Source organism: Dromiciops gliroides, chromosome 3 (assembly GCF_019393635.1).
Source record: "Dromiciops gliroides isolate mDroGli1 chromosome 3, mDroGli1.pri, whole genome shotgun sequence".
In the NCBI taxonomy this organism is placed as follows: Eukaryota; Metazoa; Chordata; class Mammalia; order Microbiotheria; family Microbiotheriidae; genus Dromiciops; species Dromiciops gliroides.
Window position 1 is genome coordinate 305,279,093 of NC_057863.1, and position 21,492 is coordinate 305,300,584.

A 21,492-nucleotide genomic window follows, 5' to 3' on the forward strand; every position below is an offset into this window, starting at 1 on the left:
CTGTCCAGTAGCTTTCTTTCTTAGCTTTTGGGCTTGTTGTGGCTCTGGTCCATGATGTCAGAGCAGCAAGAATTACCAGTTATGCCAATCCCAATAGTGGTTTGTGAGGAAGTCCCAAGTAGCCATTATAGGCTAAACCTGAGACTACCCTACTCCTTTTCACTTGTAACATAAGTTGGACTGGAATTCACAAAGTTGGCCAGTCTTAGGCCAACTGCGGTAAAAGTGTTGAAGTATATACTCAAGCCCATTTTAAGTATAGTAATTCTTAAAATCAAATGATAGAGGGGATGTACGTTTCAGTACTACTATACCCACGTCAAAAGACAACTTTTTTATTTAAATAAAGAAACATGAATTGGGATTTTAGATTGCTGATGCTTAGTCCTGGATTTGCTATGCTGCAGGTTGTTTCTCATGGGTAATCTTGAGAATTGCTAAGAAATGATCAGCAAACAAATATAAGTTAAGGAAAAAATCCTTTTAATTTGGATTTCAAATATCTCTCAGTACTTTGGGGAAGGAAGGATGCTATAAAACCCAGCAAATCAGTCCAAAAAAATTGTTAGGATCTGAGACTTAAAATTGTGGAGAAAACTAAATGTGGCCCTAAACCAAGTGTGGAATTTGCCATTTCTTCATTTTAACATAAAAGTAAATCCTCATATCTCCTTTACATATTTTAAGAAAAAATACAGTCAACTCTACCCAGCCCCACCCTCCTTGACTGGTTTTGCTTTTCCATGTAAAGATTTCCTTACTACTTCTGGCTATGCCATCCTGATTTCTGTGTCTCTTCTTTGATGCCAATATGTTGCCAAGTTCTGTTGATTTCACATTTCTAAAATGTCTCACAGATGTCCCCTTTTCTCCCCTGATACTCTTAACGCCTGCTGGCCCTCATCACCTTACACCTATGAAATGTTATAATAGTCTAATGGTTAGTCTCCATGCCTCAAGTCTCTCCCCACCACAGTCCATCTACCACTTATGGCTATCAGAAGTCATCTTCCTAAAGCTCAGGTCTGTCCATGTCAGCTCCACTATCAGGAAGCTCCATTGACTCCTCATCATCTTGACCATTAACTATAATGTCTTGCTTGTAGTGCAAAGTGATACAAACCTGCTTCCCCTTGGCAGTTTCCTTGAATCTTACTCTCAGTCTTTGATCAAGTGACCCCGCCTCCTTTCCATTCCTCACAAAGGACACTTTACCTCTTGTTTCCATGTTCCCCATTCCTGGAGTTCTCTCCCTCTCTGTCTCATCAATTCTCCAACTTCCATCAAATACCAACTAAAATCCCACCTTCCACAGGAAGTCTTTCTTAATCCCCCTTAATGCTGGTACCTTCTCTCTGCTGTTGTTTACTTTCAGTGCATCCTGTATCTTTCTTGTTTGTACATAGTTGTTGACATGTTGTCTCTCCCATTAGACTGAGAGCTCTGTGAGAGCAGAGATTGTCTTATGTCTTTCTTTGTATCCCATGTGCTTTAACAAAGTGCCTGGAATAAAGTGGGCATTTTATAAATGTTTATCAAATATATAAAAAGATGAGGGAAGGTGGAAACACTCCATATGGCACCAATACAAAGATATATATTTTCAAGTGAAGAAAGATACAATTTCTTTTTTTTTATGGCTTTTTAAAACCTAACCATAAGTATGTACTTCTAAAGTAAATGGTTGTGTTTGTTTTGTGACTAGATATTTCAGAACCCATCATCATCTTTGCATGACCTGTTAGATGTTTTTAGCCCTTAGAAGTTTAGAAGTGGCTATCTGGGTGGGAGGAAAAGGAGACCTCAGAAGGGCAGAGGAATTCATCTTATGCTCCACCCCCAACCCATCTTTTTGTTGTTCATGTGAAATGAAAATCCTACAACATAAGAAGAGGGACAAAATTTTACAAGCTTTTCTCTATTTAGAGTAGAGATTTGAATTATGTAAAAATCCCTGTTACAGTACACTAATCAGAATTTTGTCTTCTCGCCCCTTCCATTTTGCACAGATAAACACTCGCACACACACACCCCTTTTCAGGAGTTAGATTTGCATATTTTAAAATTATGAATAGCTGTTAATTGGTAGTATGTCAGAGGAAAACACTACAAAACTTAGTTCTGCTTAAAGAGATATGTGCCTGGGGTGCTACAGGGTGGGTGATACAATGGGGAATAGGGATTAAGGCCTTGAATGTATTAAAATGGGGCTGGGGTGCTTTTCTCTACCCTAGAGCCTATTACACAACCTCATGTAACACTGTAAATGACTTTTCCCTTTGCATAACAAAAATACAATTTTTTTTCAAAAGAGAAATTATCCTATATTGAAAGATAGGACGTGATTACTGTTTTTAATAGTCTGAAAAGTGATTTATATTCATTACTTCTATGTCCAGTTGTAAAGATGATTTGGGGAGGAGATTAATTATTTAGAGGTTTAAAAAATGGGAGATATACTTCAGAAGTCATTAAAGGTCTTCACTATGTATTGAAATTAGGGGAATTTGAAAAAAAAAAACCTTAGGTATAGTTTATTAATCTATTAGTGTTCCTGAAATTTTATCCTTTTTTTAAAGTGTGAACTAAAATAAGTCTAATGTCTTTCTGGTAGCGGAATCTCTGAAAGAAAGGGACTCTGAAAAAGTTGTTTTCTCCATATTTGAGCTTAACATTTGGGGTTACTGGCTACAAAAGAACTAATCTAGGATGACAAAAAGACAATTAGTTCTTTGGAACCATGGGACTTGACACATTAAATGTCATAGTCATAGAGAAGTGTCATAGTGAAGGACCCTGTAGTCCTTCAGTCTAAGGAAATATTTAGCTTCACATAGTAGTAGACATTAATTCCACAGAGTAATGGATATAGCTTAGGGTCTAGGCAACTGTTGTACAAAACCTTGATGTTCTTACGCTCCTTCTGCTGCTTATTTGAGTTGTGACCAACCAGTTATCCCTCTCAAATGCAAGGCATTTGACTTCTCATGGCTGCTGCTGAAGTAGAAAGAATGATTATTTAGGGAACGTGGCAATTAAGCACTCTGAAATTCTCAGAAGGTCAGATGCTGAGTATGGAAATGATTTTAGTTGATGCTAGTAATAATGCTTACCTTTTATGGACTTTGTGTCCTTTTACAACTTTGTGTATAATTCCTCGTAAAGGTTTTGCTTAAAATTTAAAATGACTAAAACTCCTTTAAACTGTTTTCTATTTTGTAGTATCATTCCTTCTAGCTTGGTCACTGCTGGTTCCCAAGATAAATGTGTCTAAACACAAGCTTTTCCATGCATCGCCAGACTCTGATTTTTGCCAAACTCACTGGATAATGATGCAATCCTGTGAAGTTGGTGTTGGAGTTCATCACCATGGAGGTGTTTCTGTCAACAAAACCTTAGCTTTATGGTCCTTTAATAATTGATTATACAGAAAAAGCAGAGGATGCTTATGAAAGGAGGAAGATTGGTTTTATTTTTAAGCACCGCTCACAGTTAAAAGTGCTGAGATGAACTATTATAAATTTGGGACTGTCTATGAAAACTGACCTCATTGAATTAATATAGTGACTTTAGAATTGGAAAAAGGAAGGTGGTGATGGGCTGATTTGTCTTGGAACTCAGTCTAATTCAGGAACTCACAACATGCAGTGGGTCTCCCAAAAGTTTCATTTATTTAGTCTTTGAACCGAATGCACTTAATGTGATCAATAAATCCCATAACTGAGGCTCAGAATACTTTGGGTGTTTGAATGGATTGGTTCCTTGTAAATTATAAAGGGTACAACTGATAACTAAAGAAGAATCAGTTCAGGTTATATAAAATTATTCTAAGCACCATATTTTTTATGAATTCATTCTGATTATCTTTGACTTTTATTTGAGATTTAAAAACAACAACTTATGACATAAGCTTCTAAGTACAATCTAGTCATAAGATGTGGGGTACCAAAGCGAGAAATCTCAAGTATTTTGTGAACTAAATTGGAAGGGAGTTACATATGTTCTTTGAAACTGATTGAGTTCTTTTTGGGTTTTGTTTTGTTTTGCTTTTTGGTGAGGCAATTGGGGTTAAGTGAATTGCCCAAGGTCACACAACTAGTAAGTGTTAAGTGTCTGAGGCTGGATTTGAACTCAGGTCCTCCTGAATCCAGGGCCAGTGCTCTATCCACTGCGCCACCTAGCTGCCCCTAAAACTGATTGAGTTCTAAGCACAAAGCTTGTTAAATGATAATAGTTGACAGTATGGGTTGGATTTTTTTTTCTTTTTTATATTTATGGATGAGTCATAGAAAAATAATAAATCCTCAGTCATCCCTAGAAAACTTTTAATTTTAGGCTGGCTACAGACCTGTGTTTCAGAGGCAATGTTTACTATTTTCATTTGGGACTCAGAGGATACAAACCACCTTTAACAATAACTTGTGTAAAATAATTCTGAAAAGAAATAGAAATACAAAATGTATTTAGACTATCTGTTCTTTGAGGTTATTTGTGCCATTCATCCCCTTCTTTTAGTGTGGATATTCAAAAGTAAATGGATAGTGGGTCTTATTTTAAGGGCAGAATTAATACACACAAAATATAAAATAAAATTTTGTTGTACATGCAAAAATGTAACACAAGATGACCAAAAGAAAATCCAGCAAGCAATGGTAAAAACAACAAATTATTTACTGTTTTATAATGTTAAAGTATTTCACCAAGACAAATTGCAGTCAAAATTAATGTGAGTTATGGAAAATGAAATACATAAAGATGCATTTATACAAGTGCAGACTAAATATTTTCCATACAGATAGGTAAATGAAAACAAAACAAAACAAAATGATATACAGTAAGTGCACACTTGATATGGCTATGCAGGCAAAACTTAGTTAGTTTCATATATTCTTGTACAGTTCATGCACAAATCTCTCCCAAAGTAAAAGTTCAGTCTTTTTTTTTTTTAATTTGGAGAGAGGTAAGAAAAAAGGGGGGTAAGTTCCTTGTAAGAATGTCAGTGTGAATGATGATGATGAGGGGTCAGTTATATATATTACTTACTGTAATTTGTGATTGTCGAGGGAGAGGAGTGGTCGTTGGTGTGATAGTAATGCTGCTGGTCACTTTATTTGTTGCTTTGCCTGTTGTGCCATTAATTAGGGCTGGAGTTCGGTTATCTTGTGGTGGAGTGGAAGGACTGGCAGGCCTCACTGGACTGGCCACAGCTTGCATGTAAGGGCTTCCTAAGTGAATGTGGATTTTGTTATCCTCAGTAGTTATCACACTTGAGCCATTGCTATTTGACCTTTGAAACTGCCATGCTGACTGTCTCTCTGGGGAAACTCTGAAGACGGTGTGCTTGGCACCTATCTCCACTGGCTCTGGTGACCGTCCCTGTTCTGGGGAGCTTGCTGAGCCAGTCACAGCCAAAACATGAATAGGAGACATTGTCCTTTCAGGAGTGATAGAGCCACAGGATTCTGGGGTTGGTGCTCTGGCGAAGGTGGCCATGGTAATAGGAGCTGTGCCTTGTTCTAAGTTTATGGGGCTCTCAGTAGAGGTTTTAGACTTCACTGGTGTTATGGAGGCATTTTGAATAATGGTTATTCTTTGCTTTGGGGTACCGCAGTTGGGTATCACTGCAGTGCTTGTATAAGAGTGAGGACTTTCTGTAGTAGGACTTGTGATTTCAAGGGTGGCTGTATTTTGCCCATGGTCTGGAGTAACCTTTATATGAAGAGGTTGACCAGGTGTGTGACTTAGGACCAGATCCCCAGGCTGCACATAACTTCCATTCTGTTTGGCTGGTATTTTTCCATTCTGAGGATGACCTTCCTTGGATTTCATCCAGGGGATCCATAACTTCCTGTTGACTGGATGTGCAGTAGATGAGTTACATTTGAAGGACACTGTTGGCTCATTGTCATTGGGGTCTTCATCCTCATTATCACTTTCCTCATATAACTGCCCATTAATTACAGCTCGTTCCAAAGGAATGAGACTTTTGTAATCAGGAGGCTCATTGTCTGCTGGTTCAGTTTGCACTTCTTTAGAGAATACTTGAAGGTCAGAAATTCTTCTTCCATTAAGACCGGGTCGGAGACTCTTACTGAAGTGTCGATACCTCTCTAATTCTTTAGTAAGGTTGTCGATCTCTCTTCCCAAGTCCCTATTTCTATTTTCTTGTTGATTAAGTTTCTTTTGTAGAATTGTATGGTCACCCTGTAAGTGACATATTAAGTTTTCAGTTGCCATGTATTCATGAATTTTCTCCTTTAATGCATCTACCTCCCTTGAGAGGTGACCAGATTTGGCTTCTTCCTCTTTAAGCCTTTTGAAAAGCCACTGTTCCTGACTGGATTCTGTCTTTTCTGCTAACTTGTACCTAGCAAGTTCCATTTTAACATCCTCAAGTTCCTCTGATAAAAATTTAGCCTTGTCTCTTTCATTAGCATAGCGCCGCTCAAGGGACTCATATTCATCTTCAGTTTTCATGAGATCATCTTCAATAGCTTTCATGTCTTTTAATTTATGCTTCAGCCTCTCCACCTCTTGGGAAAGCTCTTTGATCTTATTGTTTTCTTGGTGTACAGCTATTGCTGACTTACCAGTCTCCTGTTTTGATTTGTTTTTGAGAAAATCTTTCTCAATAGCTTCTAATGATTGGAGTCTCTTTTTCAGAATGTTAACTTTAGACAGGAGATCATTTCCTTTCTCTTCTTCCGCTTTAAGCTTAATTTTCAGTTCATCCCTCTCTTTGGTCACATTGTACACCTTTTCCTCTACATCTGTTTTGGACTTCAGTGCTTTTTTGCTTTCCTCAAGCAACTTTTCGGTAACCAATGTCACTTTGCTTTGTTCCACTTGAAGCTGAGATGTAACGGCTTGTAGCTTATCTTCTGTCTGCTTCATTTTTTCACTCATCGTTTTCCGTTCATCAACCAGCATCACCGTCAGTGTTTTCAATTTAGTTAAATCCTCTTTTAGGGTGAATTCTGTCTTCTCTAGCTTACTTTCAATGGTTTCTAACTCTTTGATTCTCACTTTTAAACCATCCAATTCTTGAGACAGTTGCTTTGTTGTCATCTTTTCTTTTTCTAGATTGCATTTCAGAGTGTGACACTCCTGCTTGCTTTTGCCAAAGGCATCTTCTAGTTTTTCCAAATCCATAATCCTCTTGTTGAGTTTATCAACCTCCAGTTTAAAGTCCTTACTCTGTAACGTCTCCTTTTCCAGCCGTTGGTGGAGATCTCGGCACTGCTCTTCCATTTTTATGAATTCTTCATCTTTGCCTTCCATTTCTAATACTCTTTTTCGAAGTTCTTCCACTTCTGCTAGGATGCTGGAATTACCACCTTCTCCCTTGTTGATCTTTTCTTTTATTTCTTGTAATTCTTCTTCTGCTTTTCGTAAAGACCTATTTGTCTCCTCCAGCTCATCAATTTGGCGGCTGAGTGCCGCTAGTTTTAGCCGGAGCTGCCGATTTTGGCTGTCCTCATTGGTGAGTTTGGCCATTATTGCTTCCTGGCTCTCAGAGAGCTCTCTGGCTTGCCTTTGCAGTTCTTTTTCTAGCCTGCTTGCCTTGTGCTCTTCTTCCTGAGCTTTGGCTTCAGCAACGGCCAGTTTCTTGCGTGCTTGCTCAGCAGTCGTGGTCAAGTCTTGGATTTTCTGACTCTGGAGGGTGAGCTGTTGGGTAAGCCTCTGTTGTTCATCCACAACCATCAAGGCAAATGATTTCAATTTGGTCAGCTCCTCCTTGAGTGCACTGACTTTCTTCTTGTTCTCTCGTTCTCTTTGTTTGTGGTAGGCTGTTTCTTGGTCTATTAGCTCTTTAAATCTGAAAAACACAAAGTGCATTCTGTTTTACTACCTTGGCTATAGTGGATTGTTAGGAGTGGTTATTCATTCTATAATTTTGGAAACTGATGTCCCTGGCTAAAGGACAGTATCTGAGAGACAGCCTGGCTTGGTAAATAGGGTGCTGGATTTTGAATCAAGAAGACCTGCCTTCAAATCCTGCCATATATACTTACTAGCTCTGCAGTATTGGGCAAGTCATTTAGCTTCTTTGGCCTCAGTTCTTCATCTGGCACATAGTTGGGGCTGTATAAATGGAGTAAGATTTGATGGCTTTTTAAGGTCCCTTTCTGCTCTAATTCTGTGAATCTTCAGATTCTTTATTTTTCGGAGGGGAGGGGAACCTTGATAAGCAGTTTAGGTACTGACTTGGTGCTCAATACAAGCTCTGGTTTCCAGAGAATGCTGAGGGAGGGAGGTCAAGGGGGAAAAGATTCTGTGAATAAATAAGAGAGATACTGTTCTAATGTAGCCTGGAGACCATCATCTGAGGGCTTTACCTTAAGGACTTTTATTCTGGTTTTATGAGTGGGAGGTTTTAGCATTTAAAATCCAAATTTCCTGACTTGATAAAAATCTTTTTTTCTTCTTTTTTTTTTTTTTTTTGCAGGGCAATGAGGGCTAAGTCATTTGCCCAGGGTCACATAGCTAGTAAATGTCAAGTGTCTGAGGTCAGATTTGAACTCAGGTCTTCCTGAATCCAGGGCTGGTGCTTTATCCACTGTGCCGCCTCGCTGCCCCCTTGATAAAAATCTTAAGATTTAATTTGATTTCATCCTTTAGTTTGTTGATATATAAATATTCAATAAGCACTGATCACCAAGGACATAATTATGATGGTAGAAAGAACTTCAGATTTAAAGTTAGAGGGCCTGATTTCTTGCTCTGCTATTTACTACTACATGTAGTAAATATAGTCTCTAAATACTTTTCTTTTGTGTCTCACTTCCTGGCCCATAAAAAATAGAATCTAGCACTTAATGACTTCTTAGGGTTCCTTCCAGTTCCAAATCTATATATGATACTTTAATTTTGCTGCATTGAAGAACAAAAGCTAGAATTCAGGGACACTTCTTTTTCAGTTCTTTCGTCAAGGCAGATATCTATTCCTCTCCTACTCTTCCCCACAAACAAAACAAAGCACTTATCCTGTCTACAGTGTTTCTCTCTACAACCTAGTAAATAAATAGTCTTTGTGAATTGATGTATATAAAAAATAAAATCCTTTTTGAGTAGACAGCCTTGAACTTAACCAGACTGATCCTCAGACAGTAGACCTTTAAGGACAGAAAACTAAAATGCTAGACCTTTTCTTCAAAGCCTTTCCAGTCTAGCTAGTCTGTCTAAAATATCTAATGAGTGGTTGCCAATAAATTATAAGCTTTAGCAAGAGTTAGACTTTTAAGCATTTATTAAGGAGAATAAGAATTTGGTAAAGAGAGAGAAAGGCCTAGATTCCTGTCTATTAAAGGGAGAGCACATTTCTAGCTCCGCTCTCCACCAGAGTCCAGAGGAAAGAGCCCCTGAGCGAGCTCCAGTCTCTTCCTTCCTCCTCCCACTAGCCCACATCACTTCCTCACGCCAAAGAAAAGACTCCTGGTCCTGCCCTCAAAGACCTTCGCTTCATGGGCAGAACTCTTCTACAGTAAGTCTCCAGCAGGTGGCGTTATTCCAATCGTTACACCAGCTTGGTAAAAACTGCCAGAATTTGCCTTATTACCTACCCATTTGACCTTGAACAAACCACTTGACTTCTGTGGGCCCCAGTTTGCTTCTAAAGTGAGGGGATTGGGCTAGTGAAAAGGAAGAAGCATTTCTATAGCCTGAGAGGTATGCCAGGAGTGGTGCTGAGTGCTTTATAAATAGCTCATTCCATCCTCACCACAACCTTGCCATACCAGTGCTGTTATTATGCCCATTTTACAATTGAGGAAGCAGGGAGACAGATAGTAAGTGGTCAGGTCACACAGCTAAGTATCTGAGGCTGGATTTGAACTCGGGTCTTCCTGAGCCCCAGATAGCTATCCCTTGAGCCACATAACTGCCTACTTCTAGATGACCTCTGAGGCTGCTTCCAGCTCTAAATGGCTGATTCATTTATTCAGTCTGTGATCTAGGGTTCATTTCCGTGGCACAGTGAAGTAATGAAGAGGAATTTTAAGCTCTAAGGATTTCCAATAGTCATGAATGCGGTGTCGGAAATGAATATTTTCTTAGTGTTGTTCCAAATCCAGCACTGCCAGATTCAAAATAATAGCTAACACTTACATGGTGTTTACTATGGACCAGGCACTGTGCTAAGCGCTGCTTTTACCATTATTATCTCTTTGGATCCTCACAACAACACTGGGAGTTAACTGCTATTATCATCACCATTTTACAGATGGGAAAACAGACTGAAAAACTTGAAGTGACTTGCCCAGGGTCAAGCACAGTGTCTAGAGAGTGTCTGGGGCTGGATGTGAACTCAGGTCTTCCTGATTTCAGGCCCAGTGCTCTATCCACTATACCATCTAATTGCCCTTGGTGGGTGAAAAGGAAGTTTTGGCAGTTTCTAAGGGGCCAGAAAGATGTGCATTCCTGTGTTTTAAATTTTGTTAATGTTGTCCAGTCAGTTCAAGTATGTCCAACTCTTTGTGACCCCATTTGGGGTCTTCTTGGCAAAGATACTGGAGTGGTTTGCCATTTCCTTCTCCAGCTCATTTTATAGATGAGGAAACTGAGGCAGACAGGGTTAAGTGATTTGCTCTGGGTTATATAGCTAGTTAGAGTCTGAGGTCAGATTTGAACTCAGGAATAACAAATCTTCCTGCCTCCAGGCCTGGCACTTCACCCACTGTACCACCTACTAGCCCAAAATCATTGTACTCCCTGCTGAAAGAGGACTATCTTTGCTACACATCAGTAGTCTCAGAACTGTGGAGAGAACATGGGAAAAAGAGACAGGAAGCAGTCATAGGTTCCTATGAATATGTTTATGATACTACTTGGTCTTTGGGACTACACTTATTACTGACTTTGTACATAAAGGGACATTTCTCAACTAGGATTGGAAGGAACTAGATTTTTTTAGTATAGTGCCAAGTGGCTTTGTATTTGCCTACCCACAGACTTCACAAGATGGTTAAATGGGAGATAGTTTGTGACCATGAAGTAAAGAATTTCTGTGCAAAGCCAACTGGCTGCCATGAGATCTGACCTTTGGCCTTATATTCACAACTTTGGCTTTATTTGGCTAATTTTTGAATAGTGAGTGCAGTGTGGTATTTGAATCCATTCAGCTTGAGTCAAGCTGATTTGAGGTTCATTGAGCATTGTATATTCATAGGCTGCCATCCTCCAGTGAGATTGGAGTAGGTTTGTCTTTTAGTTTTGTTACATGGGATTGTTTGTCTTTTTAAACATTTTTTGTAGAGAAAAGATTTTTTTGTCAGTAGATAACCTACAAGCATCTGTAACCTTCAAGCAAAATGGATCCTAAAATTAACCATTTCTTTGAATCTTCCTAATTGACTATCTCATTTTTTCTTAGTCTTTAGTAGGATTATATTAATTATAATTTAATATGATTATAATTTCCTTAGTATTTAATAATCATCATGCACATTTATAGTTCCCTCCTGATGTTTCATTGCATCTCAGAAGTGACTCTCTGTTCTCAAAGGCTATTTTCAGGGGAGCAAAAGTCTCACTAGATTCCCCCAAACTGTTTTCTAAGGACCACTCTAGCTAAGTAGAAAGAGGCCAGAAAATAAGTTGATAGGCAGAGAATGTTTTTTAGACCAGAACAACAGAATGCCCTTGATAAGTATGTATTTCCTGCAATTGGTCTTTTAAACTGTACTGTTCCAAATACCAAAGGTGTTTTCTAGAGTTTTGGTTTATGCTAAATATTTAGTGGTCCTTCAAATGTTAGGCTTTTGAGATCTGGAGTTGAAAGGGACATGTCTTATTTGTGCAGTGTTATTAATTAGACACCGTGTGAACCTGGTCAGTTTCATGGTCACAGGCTGTGCTTCTACTAACCCAAGCTGTACCACCAGTCAGAAGGAACCTTAAACCAAGTGTGTGATCTAAATCAGGCCAAATTTATCACTACTGATGAAAAAAAATTCTCAAAATGTGTATATTTCTGATGGTTGCTCAGCAGGCACTTTTTGATATAGAAAGATCAAAAGATTGTTAGATGTGATTTCTTCCCCCTCCACTTCTCCCATCAGTGTTCAGAGATTTAAATATGGGATAAAAAACATCATATACTTTTAATTTAATTTCTAAAGTACCTAGATGTGTGAAATTGGCCAGTAGAATAATATACCTCTAAGACAGAAGCATGTGAATCAAGGTACCATTTGCTTAAATTTCTTTAAATCTTTCTTTTAAATCTGTATCTGTCTATGGAAAATATATGTATGTATGTGTGCATATATATATATATATATATATATTTAAGAATGCGCTTAGATTTCAGACAAAAGTAGTTAACATCACTTAGTCCCAGTATTCATAAGCATGTCCAATTACTGACCCTGGAGGACTAAAGAACATTTACTGAAACCTTTCCAGTAAAAACAGTCCTTGGAAACTTGTTTTATAGACATAAATGTGAGGTGGTTAGATCCAACAGTGTCTTATTACAACCTTCCTTTAGCATTTCTATTATAGCTCAGAGCTTATATAACTTATTGTGGTTTATCACTGTAATTATATGCAATACTGATTGCTTACATTTCCTAAAAACAATTATATCTGTCATTTTGAAAGCTCTTTGTTGTTAACCACAATTACTCTTGTTTTACAAATTACATATTTCTTAACATCTTTCCCTTTATATATTTAAAGACCCTTGGAGGTATGTGCACACATTTATTTCCTTCTGGAAGTAATAAGGTAACAAATGTCAAACAATTATACACTATGTCATTCATGCAAAACAGTCGGCACATTTCTGAGTATTTTTATGCATGCGCTTTCACCTTTCTGTGGGAACTGTCACAGTAGTGTTTTAGAGTGGCTAACTCAGAAAAGGGATGCTAAGGTAATTACTATGTAAAAGAACTTTTGAGCCCTTTATGGAAAGGTTCCCAAAGTAACATTATTATGGGCCTTTCAGAGGGAGAGTGCAATAGAAAGTAATAATAACTGACACATGCAGTTGTGCTTTAAGGTTCGTATACTGCCTTCCACACACCAGTATCTTATTTGAGTCTTACAACAATCCATGAGATAAATAGTATAACTGTTATTATCCCCATTTTGCAGGTGAGGAACTGATGACTGAGAGCTCAAGTGACCTCCCCATGGTCATTGAATTGGTGTCAGAGGCAAGATTTGAATCCAGGTCTTCCCTGATTTCAAGTCCTAGTAAACTTTCAGTCTTACCACTCTGCATAAACTTGAGGAAAGAATCCCAAACTACCAAGACAACTCCTTCCCTTTATTTTTTCCTAACCTCTGTCATGAATATTGAGGGGCTTGAGGCAAATTAGTGTTATGGCTGCAGAATAATGATAATCAGTTTCAATATTTCATGGTCACAGCTTTGTGTGAATTCCTTCAGGTATTGACCTGAAAGTAACAGAGGAAGAAATAAAAATAATTTATCTACTTATTTTTTGTATTTAAAATAGGACTCAAGGGGCAGCCAAGTGGTGCGCAGTGGATAAAGCACTGGCCCTTGATTCAGGAGGACCTGAGTTCAAATCCGGCCTCAGACACTTGACACTAGCTGTGTGACCTTGGGCAAGTTACTTAACTCTTGTTGCCCCACACACAAAAAAAGAAAGTAAGTGAAAAAATAAAATAAAATAGGACTTAACAAATATGCCTTCTAACGAGAAAGTGGCTCTCAAATTTTTAGGGTTCAGACTAATTTTTCAAGGAAAGAAAAACAAAAAGGGAAGGGAATCACTAAAAATTATTCCTATAGGACTTTGCACTTAAACCTCAGATGGACACCCGAAGAAGTGTCATTGAGAGATTCTGCTTGGAACTTGGGGTACTTTCTTGAAAAGGCCAAAGAAGGAGTATTTCCTTTGTCATATTTGTATTCTCAACTTCATTGAATTTTATTCCCAGCATTTCATGCAGTATCTGGCACATATTAGGTGCTTAATAAGTACTTGATTGATTGATTGATTTGTTTAGAGGCAGCTGGGTGGCACAATGGATAGATTGCTGGACCTGGAGTTCAAATCCTGCCTCAGATACTTTGTGACCCTCAACAAGTCACTTAACCTCTATCTGCATGTTTCCTCATCTGTAAAATTGGGATTAAAAATAAATAGCACCTACCTTGTTGTTATGAGGATTAAATGAGATAATATTTGTAAAGCACTTTGCCAAAGAAAAAAAAAGAAATTTACATGATAACTATTATATATTGAAAAGGAATAGCAAGTTATACATAATAAATTTACAGTTTCAGGTGCAATCTTTTTTAAAATCATGTACTATGTTATCCCATAAATTAAAAATAAAATAAATAAAATTTTAGGAAAAAAACAACCTTAAAGTACTATATAAACCTTAGTTGTTGTTGCTGTTATTATTATTATTATTATTATTATTATTATTATTATTATTATTATTATTATTATTAACTTTCAAACAATTTTGTGTAGCCTGGAAAGGTCTTGGCAAGACCCAAAATCTGTAGTAGTTTAGTTGCCTTAGAACTGACTTCCTCCTTCCATATCATCCCCTGCCCCCTCAGGTGCTTTCTGCTGCCCTCAGCGAATAGTACATCCCAGTGCTATGTCCTTCTTTTCATGTTACAAGAGTAAACAAGCCAACTGGCAGGAAAGATTGAACTGATCATACTTGATTCTCTGATGACCTAACACTGGGGATTTGTGGAGCCTTGACTTCTAAAGTATTTAGTGCTGTAGTGCATAAGTATAGTGTTAGTTTGATGAACTGTTAATAGGGAAAAAGTTCAATCTTCCTCTGGAAAGTCCTTGAGTTTCTGCTGTCTTCTACTCTTATAGGTTTCTAATGAGAAGAGACATGTTGCTTCATTCTGATGAATTCCACAAGCTGTTGATCACTGGTTTAGTCACTGGTTCAATGTTTCTATCAGCAATAAAGCCAGTCTTTCACAGCCTGACATAGAAAGGCCATGTCTGTCAAAGATTCTTTGCCAAATAGGGCAAATACAACTTTTGTCCTCTCATTTCCTTTTCTCCAGACCCTAAAAAATCCTGTAATGATGAGAATGTGTCTCCACATGGTCTCATGTGTCTGTTTCAAACCACTGTTTAAAACATGGGCAAGGACCCATTCAGTTGCCTGGTTTTAAAACTGGGAATGTTCCCAGTGATGTTGTAGCACGTGGAATTTGGCAGTTATTTCCTTCATTCAAGAAATACTTATTGAGTGCCTACTATGTGCTAACTATTTTTCATTTTGCCTGTCTTTTGAAAACCTCCTTAGAAATATAAGGTATTGTTACAGTTAAGTTTAATGGGATCTTAACTCATATTGTAGGGAATGGCTAGGTGGTACAGTCAGGGAAACCCGAGTTCAAATCTGGCCTCAGATACTTCCTAGCTGTGTGATCTTGGGAAATTCACTTACCCTTATTTGCCTCAGTTTCCCCACCTGTAAAATGAGCTAGAGAAAGAATTGTCAAACCACTCCATTATCTTTGCCAAGAAAACCCCAAATGAGGTCACAAAGAGTCAGGCACACTGAAAGAACTGAACAACAACAAAACTCATTTTAGTAGCATGGGTTCTATTAAATGAGTCCATTACAATAATTTGTAATTGGGATAGACGTTTCCTGAGGATAAGCAAGTATCTTCAAAAGTCTAGTAAGGCTATAGATTTTTGAGATGTCTGTTTTATAATGACACTCCCTTAATCATGGCTAGGATTTAATTTCTCAGTACCTATTACTTGCTTTAATTTTCCTGCCAGAGAAGCATACTTAGATCACTTGATTCTTTTCCTTCTGAGATTTACCAGGTTTCTGCTAAGAAGGACAGCTGGATTATTAAATTCCCTTGAATTGTTAGTTTTATTAACTAGCAGAATTCCTGGTCTTATGGTGGGGATTTGTTGGTCTGTGGTTATGGATCTCTCCCAGTATATCTTGTAGTAGTTATTTTATAAGGTGTAATTACTAATGTTAACATTTTGAATGGACAGTAGCTGAACAGACTGTGAAATAATTCCCAAGTTTCAAACCCTTTTGTTGAATATTGATTCATACTTTTCATCACTCTTGAGGCAGTGTAGTTTAGCAGAAAGTGTATTTGATTTGAAGTCAGGGACTTGGGTTCACACCCTGGCTTTGTGGCTTTCTCCCTGTGTGACTCTGTGGAAGTCACTTCACCTCTAAGTTTTCTCCTGTCTAAAATAAAGAGGTTTAGACTAGATGACCTCTCTAGTCCTTTCCTGCTCTGAATGCAAAATTCCAACCAACATACACAGTATATAGCTATTCATGTGATGCCTATTTCCTTATTGTACTCATCCTTTCTTCAATAGAACTATGCAGTATTTAGTATCATTTTTAGGCATGCTTATAAAAATAACTGTGAAGAGTCTTTCATTTTATGTATTCCCGTTTCCTTTATTTTTTCTCTCAAGAGTCAAAGGTTTTTTTTTTTTTTTTTTTTAAATTATAGCAGCAATAGCATACCACAGCCATCATGTCATGAGTCGGATTCATTTGGCTTGGTCAGCATGATCTCTTAGAACAGTAACACTTTTTTTTTTTTTGGCATCTACTGATAGAGAGTGTGTCTGTGTCTGTCTGTGTCTGTTTAATGTCTTCATTATTTAAGATCATGTCATCCTTGAGATCATTGAGAAATACTATAAATGGGTGACTAAAAATCTAGTGAACTGAGTTCCTTAACTGTTTCCCTCCCATGTTGGGCATACAGTGATGGAGGAGGCAGATAAAGGAGGAGGAGTTTGGTAGTGAGAAGTACACACAGTGAGAGGAAGATGATATGACTTCTCTTTGTTTTTTCGTCACCCACTTGCATTGTGATTTAGGAATTTAACTTTATTCCTCTACCCCCCTAAGTGGGATAAATTATATGTGATTTTGTGTGTATTTTGTATTACCTTTCTGTGTACGTGAAACCCTAATAGAAATATAAACTCTCTGAAGGAAGTGACTTTTTTTTTTTCCTGCAAGTTTCTATCAAAGAGCTGGGCAAATTTTTCAGTCATTTTTCAGTCATGCTCAATTCTTCGTGACCCATTTGGGGTTTTCTTGGCAAAGATATTGGAGTGGTTTGCCATTTCCTTCTCCATCCCATTTTACAAATGAGGAAACTGAGGCATACACAGTTAAGTGACTTGCCCAGTCACTGTCTGAGGCAGAATTTGAACTCTGATCTTCCTGACTCTAGATCCAGCATTTTATCCACTGAGCCACCTCAGAATTTATGTGTATATATTTGTACATACATATGCATATTTATATCACACATATATTTAGACATATATGCACGTACACAAAGACTACGACCACCACCATCCTTCACATAGAATTTTAGACCTCTAAGGGACTTTGAAGCCCATGAAGCCTGACTAGCTTATTTGACAGATAGGGAAACTGGGTTCCAGGGATATGATAGGACTTACATGAAATCACATAGCTAGTCCATTGGTCTACCTAATCTACCTCACTGCCTCTCCTAAAGTTTAGTTGGGCATTTGAATAGACTTCTTTCCCCCAGTTACCCTTCCTTGCAGTCAGAATCAATTAGTCAGCAAGCATTTATTAAGTATCTATTATATTTAAGGTATTAGGGATCCAAAGACAAAGACTAAACCCTGCCTGCCTTCAAGGGGCTTGTAAACAAAGAAACAAAAAATACAAAGTATTTGTGTGAAGCTGGAAAAAGAGGTGACTGGAGTGATTTGAATTAGTCAATCAAGTAAGCATTTATTAAGCACTTAGGGAGCTAGGGATTCTAAGAGATCTAGGGGAAGATGGGAATGTGTTCTGGGCATGAGGGACAGAGAGCCTGTGTGGAAAGACATGAGATGGAGAATCCATTTCCTGAAAGGATTTATCCTGGAAACAGCAAATAAGCTAATTTGGCTGGAATGTAGAATCAGATAAAGGGTTGTTCAGTTGTTTCAGTCATGTCTGACTCTTTGTCAGACCCCGTTTGGGGCCTTCTTGGCAAAGATACTGGAGTGGCTTGCTATTTCCTTCTCCAGCTTATTTTACAGATGAGGAAACTGAGGCAGACAGGGTTAAGTGACTTGCCCAGAGTTACACAGCTAGTCAGTGTCTGAGGACAGATTTGGGCAAGTGGTAGTAATATACAATAAGCCTGAAAAGAAGGTAGGTTGGTGTTAGATTTCGAAGGGAATCAAATGTGAGACAAAAGCTTTGGAATCTTGTCCAAGAGGCAACAGGGAATCCCTGCAGCTCTTTGATTCAGGGCAGTTGATTCATGATTTGGGCAGGTTTGTGGAGGATGCATTAGAGAAACTAAGAACAAATACATGCTTATTGATTGATAAGATACTTGAATCAGGGAGACCAATAAGAAGGCTCTTGCAATAGTCCAGGAAAAAGGTGACAAAATCTTGAACTGAAGTGGTGCAGAGGGGTCAGAAGTGAGACATATTGGTGAGGTAAAGTCACAAAGGTCTTTGTAGTGGATTGGATATGCAGGATGAAGGAGAGTGATCAATTGAAGGACTCTCAAGTTCTTAACCTGGGCAGCTGGAAGAGCATAGTGATGGAAATTAGGAAACCAAGACAAAGTGTGGGTCTTGGAGGAAAGAGAATGAGTTCTGTGTTGGATGTGTTATTAGAGAGAGCTACCTTACATCTAGTGCTAAGGGTCTAATAGATAGTTGGTGAGGTACTGAAATTCAGGAGAGAGTAGGTCTGGAAATATATGTGTGTGTACACACACACATACACACACACACACACACAGTGTATGTATCTAACAGGCATGATTTTGGTCAAGTCATTTAACTGAGTCTCATTTTCCTCTTCTCCAAAATGAAGGGCTTGGACTAAATTATTCTCTAAGGTCTCATTCTTTTATAAGGTTTTATAAGCCTCTGTACTATCTGTCACCAAATTCTGAGGTTTCTGACCTCTTCAGCTTTTCCCATCTATCCCGACTCTTCTCTGTTTCCTCCGTTGTCACCTGCCCGGACTATTGCAGTATCTTCCCATCAGGTCACCATGCCTCTCTGTTCTCTTTCCCCATTAACCCATCCCTTGCATTCCTGCCAGACAAGCCTCCTTAGAAATGGGTCTGGGCATGTCCCTCCTGCTCAGAAAGTCTTCAGGGCTACTCTAGTGCTGCTGGGTTTTCCAAAGTTGGCCATTATCCAGCTTTTCCAGCATTTTCTCATTTTACGACTCTCTGTATCCTCCTAACCTTGCCCTGTGCTCCTTGCTTCTTTGTTGTTTCCCTAGGCTGCTCACTGTGCCTGAAATATCCATCCCACTTAGACTTTCTTGTTCAGCTAGAGTGTCTACATGGGCAGAGACTGGGTCTTGTCTTCTGTCTATGGAGTACCTAGCAGAATGACCTGCACAAAATTAGTGTCTGAAGCTACATCCCTAGTCATGTTTTTAGAGCCTAACTTAAATGCCACCTTTTTGTTAAATCCTATGATTTTTTGCAGTAAGTAAGGATCCTTCCCCATCAAATAATCACGCAATCTTCATGGCTGACATTTATTTGGGCTTTAAGATTTCTAGAATTTTTATCTACTTTACTTCATTAGACCCTCTTAAAAGTCCTGTGAGGTAGGTGCTTACAGGTGCTGCTATTCACATTTTGCAGGTGAGTAAACAGAATGGAGTGAAGTGACTTGCCTGGAGACATAACTAGGAAGTGTCTAAGGCAGGATTTGAACCCAGGTCTTCCTGACTCTTAAGTCCAGTGCTCTGTCTACTGCTTCTATACAGGTTGCCTCTTGAGAGAAAAAATAAAGGAAACGGGAGTTTTCTTGGCAAAGATCTTGGAGTGGTTTGCCATTTCCTTCTCCATCTCAATCGATAAAGGAGGAAACTGAGGCAAAAAGGGCTAAGTGACTTGCTCAGGATAACACAGGCCTGGTACTCTATTCACTGCATCACTGATGCTGCCTGATGCAACTACAGACCATAATCACGTAGTGTGTGCAGAACACCTCTAGATATCCTGAATATGAGAGAAAACACAGTCCCTGCCAGTAATATGCTTTCTTTCAAAACTTTTTTTTTTGAATGGATAGATGTAGTTCCTGTAGTTCTCAAATCTAGAGAATTGAGTATGAGGTGTTTGAGGAATGATTTATTTTCCATGTACCTACAGGGAATTCAGAGGGAAAAGACTTATTTTGCCTTTTGTCTTATAAAAAGGTTTTATGCATGTGATTCTTACCAGACAACCCTCAATAGATATTGAATAAATATTTGTTGATCATTTGGACATATCCACAAAATAGCTCAATTGATCTTTCTTTCTTTCTTTCTTTCTTTCTTTCTTTCTTTCTTTCTTTCTTTCTTTCCTTTTTTTTTTTTTTTTTGCACAGGGCAATGAGGGTTAAGTGACTTGCCCAGGGTCACACAGCTATAGTAAGTGTCAAGGGTCTGAGGCAAGATTTGAACTCAGGTCCTCCTGAATCCAGGGCTGGTGCTTTATCCACTGCACCACCTAGCTGCCCCCTCAATTGATCTTTCTTAAAATAGTGCTTTTGGTTTTTTTTACCAATCACTCTTTTTGTTGTTGTTGCTGTAATTAATAAATTATTTTCCTGTCTTTTTTTTTTTTTTTTAGTGAGGCAATTGGGGTTAAGTGACTTGCCCAGAGTCACACAGCCAGTAAGTGTTAAGTGTCTGAGGCTAGATCTGAACTCAGGTACTCCTGACTCCAGGGCTGGTGGTGCTCCATCCACTGTGCCACCTAGCTGCCCCTGTCTTTTTTATTTTAATTTTTTTTGGCAGGGCAATGAGAGTTAAGTGACTTGCCCAGGGTCACACAGCTAGTAAGTGTCAAGTGTCTGAGGCTGGATTTGAACTCAGGTCCTCCTGAATCTAGGGCTGGTGCTTTATCCACTGTGCCACCTAGCTGTCCCTCTTTTTTTTTTCTTTTTTTTTGAAGAGAAATTCTATTTCTAGGTATTAAAGTTTATATCTAATACAAATATTTCATTCATTCAACATTTATTAAGCATCTATTACATGCCAGGCATTGTGCTAAGCACTAGAGATCCAAAAAGAGGCAAAAGATAGCCCCTGCCTTCAAGAAGCTTATAGTCTATGAAAGGGAAGATTCCAAAGCCTCATTAGCAAGACACATATCTAGAGTTTTGCTTACCAATGGGGGAGAAAGACAGTTCCTCTTAGTCATGACTTTCAGATTTTAACAGTATAATTGTATGGAGGTATGTCCCCTCAAGAATAGAAGTTGTAAGGGATATGATATGTCAACAACTTCAAAGTTATCTAGTATTTCAAGTCTTATTGTGGTCTTCACAACAACCCTGTGAGGTAGCTGGTGAAAGTATTTTTTTAATCTCAGAGAGTTTATTTGATTTGTCCAAGACTACGCAATCTGTAGAGGCATCCCTTGAACCTAGGCCTTTATACTGGGCCTACCATCTCATTTTCTCTTCTCAACCCTGTCCTTGATTGAGTTATTAGTTTTAATAAAATGTG

General features: G+C 38.4%; 2 protein-coding genes across 6 annotated transcripts in view; one reads left to right on the top strand and one right to left on the bottom strand.

Moving 5' to 3' along the window:
* Window positions 1–21,492, top strand: part of CMSS1 (cms1 ribosomal small subunit homolog) — a 416,392-nt gene that overhangs the window by 29,539 nt on the left and 365,361 nt on the right. The window lies entirely within an intron of this gene.
* Window positions 1–21,492, bottom strand: part of FILIP1L (filamin A interacting protein 1 like) — a 348,713-nt gene that overhangs the window by 22,127 nt on the left and 305,094 nt on the right. For 4 of the 5 annotated variants that reach the window (XM_043994136.1, XM_043994135.1, XM_043994137.1 and 1 more), the window contains one exon: window positions 5,044–7,819. In XM_043994136.1, coding sequence (XP_043850071.1) covers window positions 5,044–7,819 — 2,776 coding nt within the window. Of the gene's footprint in view, window positions 1–932; window positions 3,382–5,043; window positions 7,820–21,492 lie in introns of those variants that run through there. The other variant, XM_043994138.1, reaches the window with a different exon arrangement.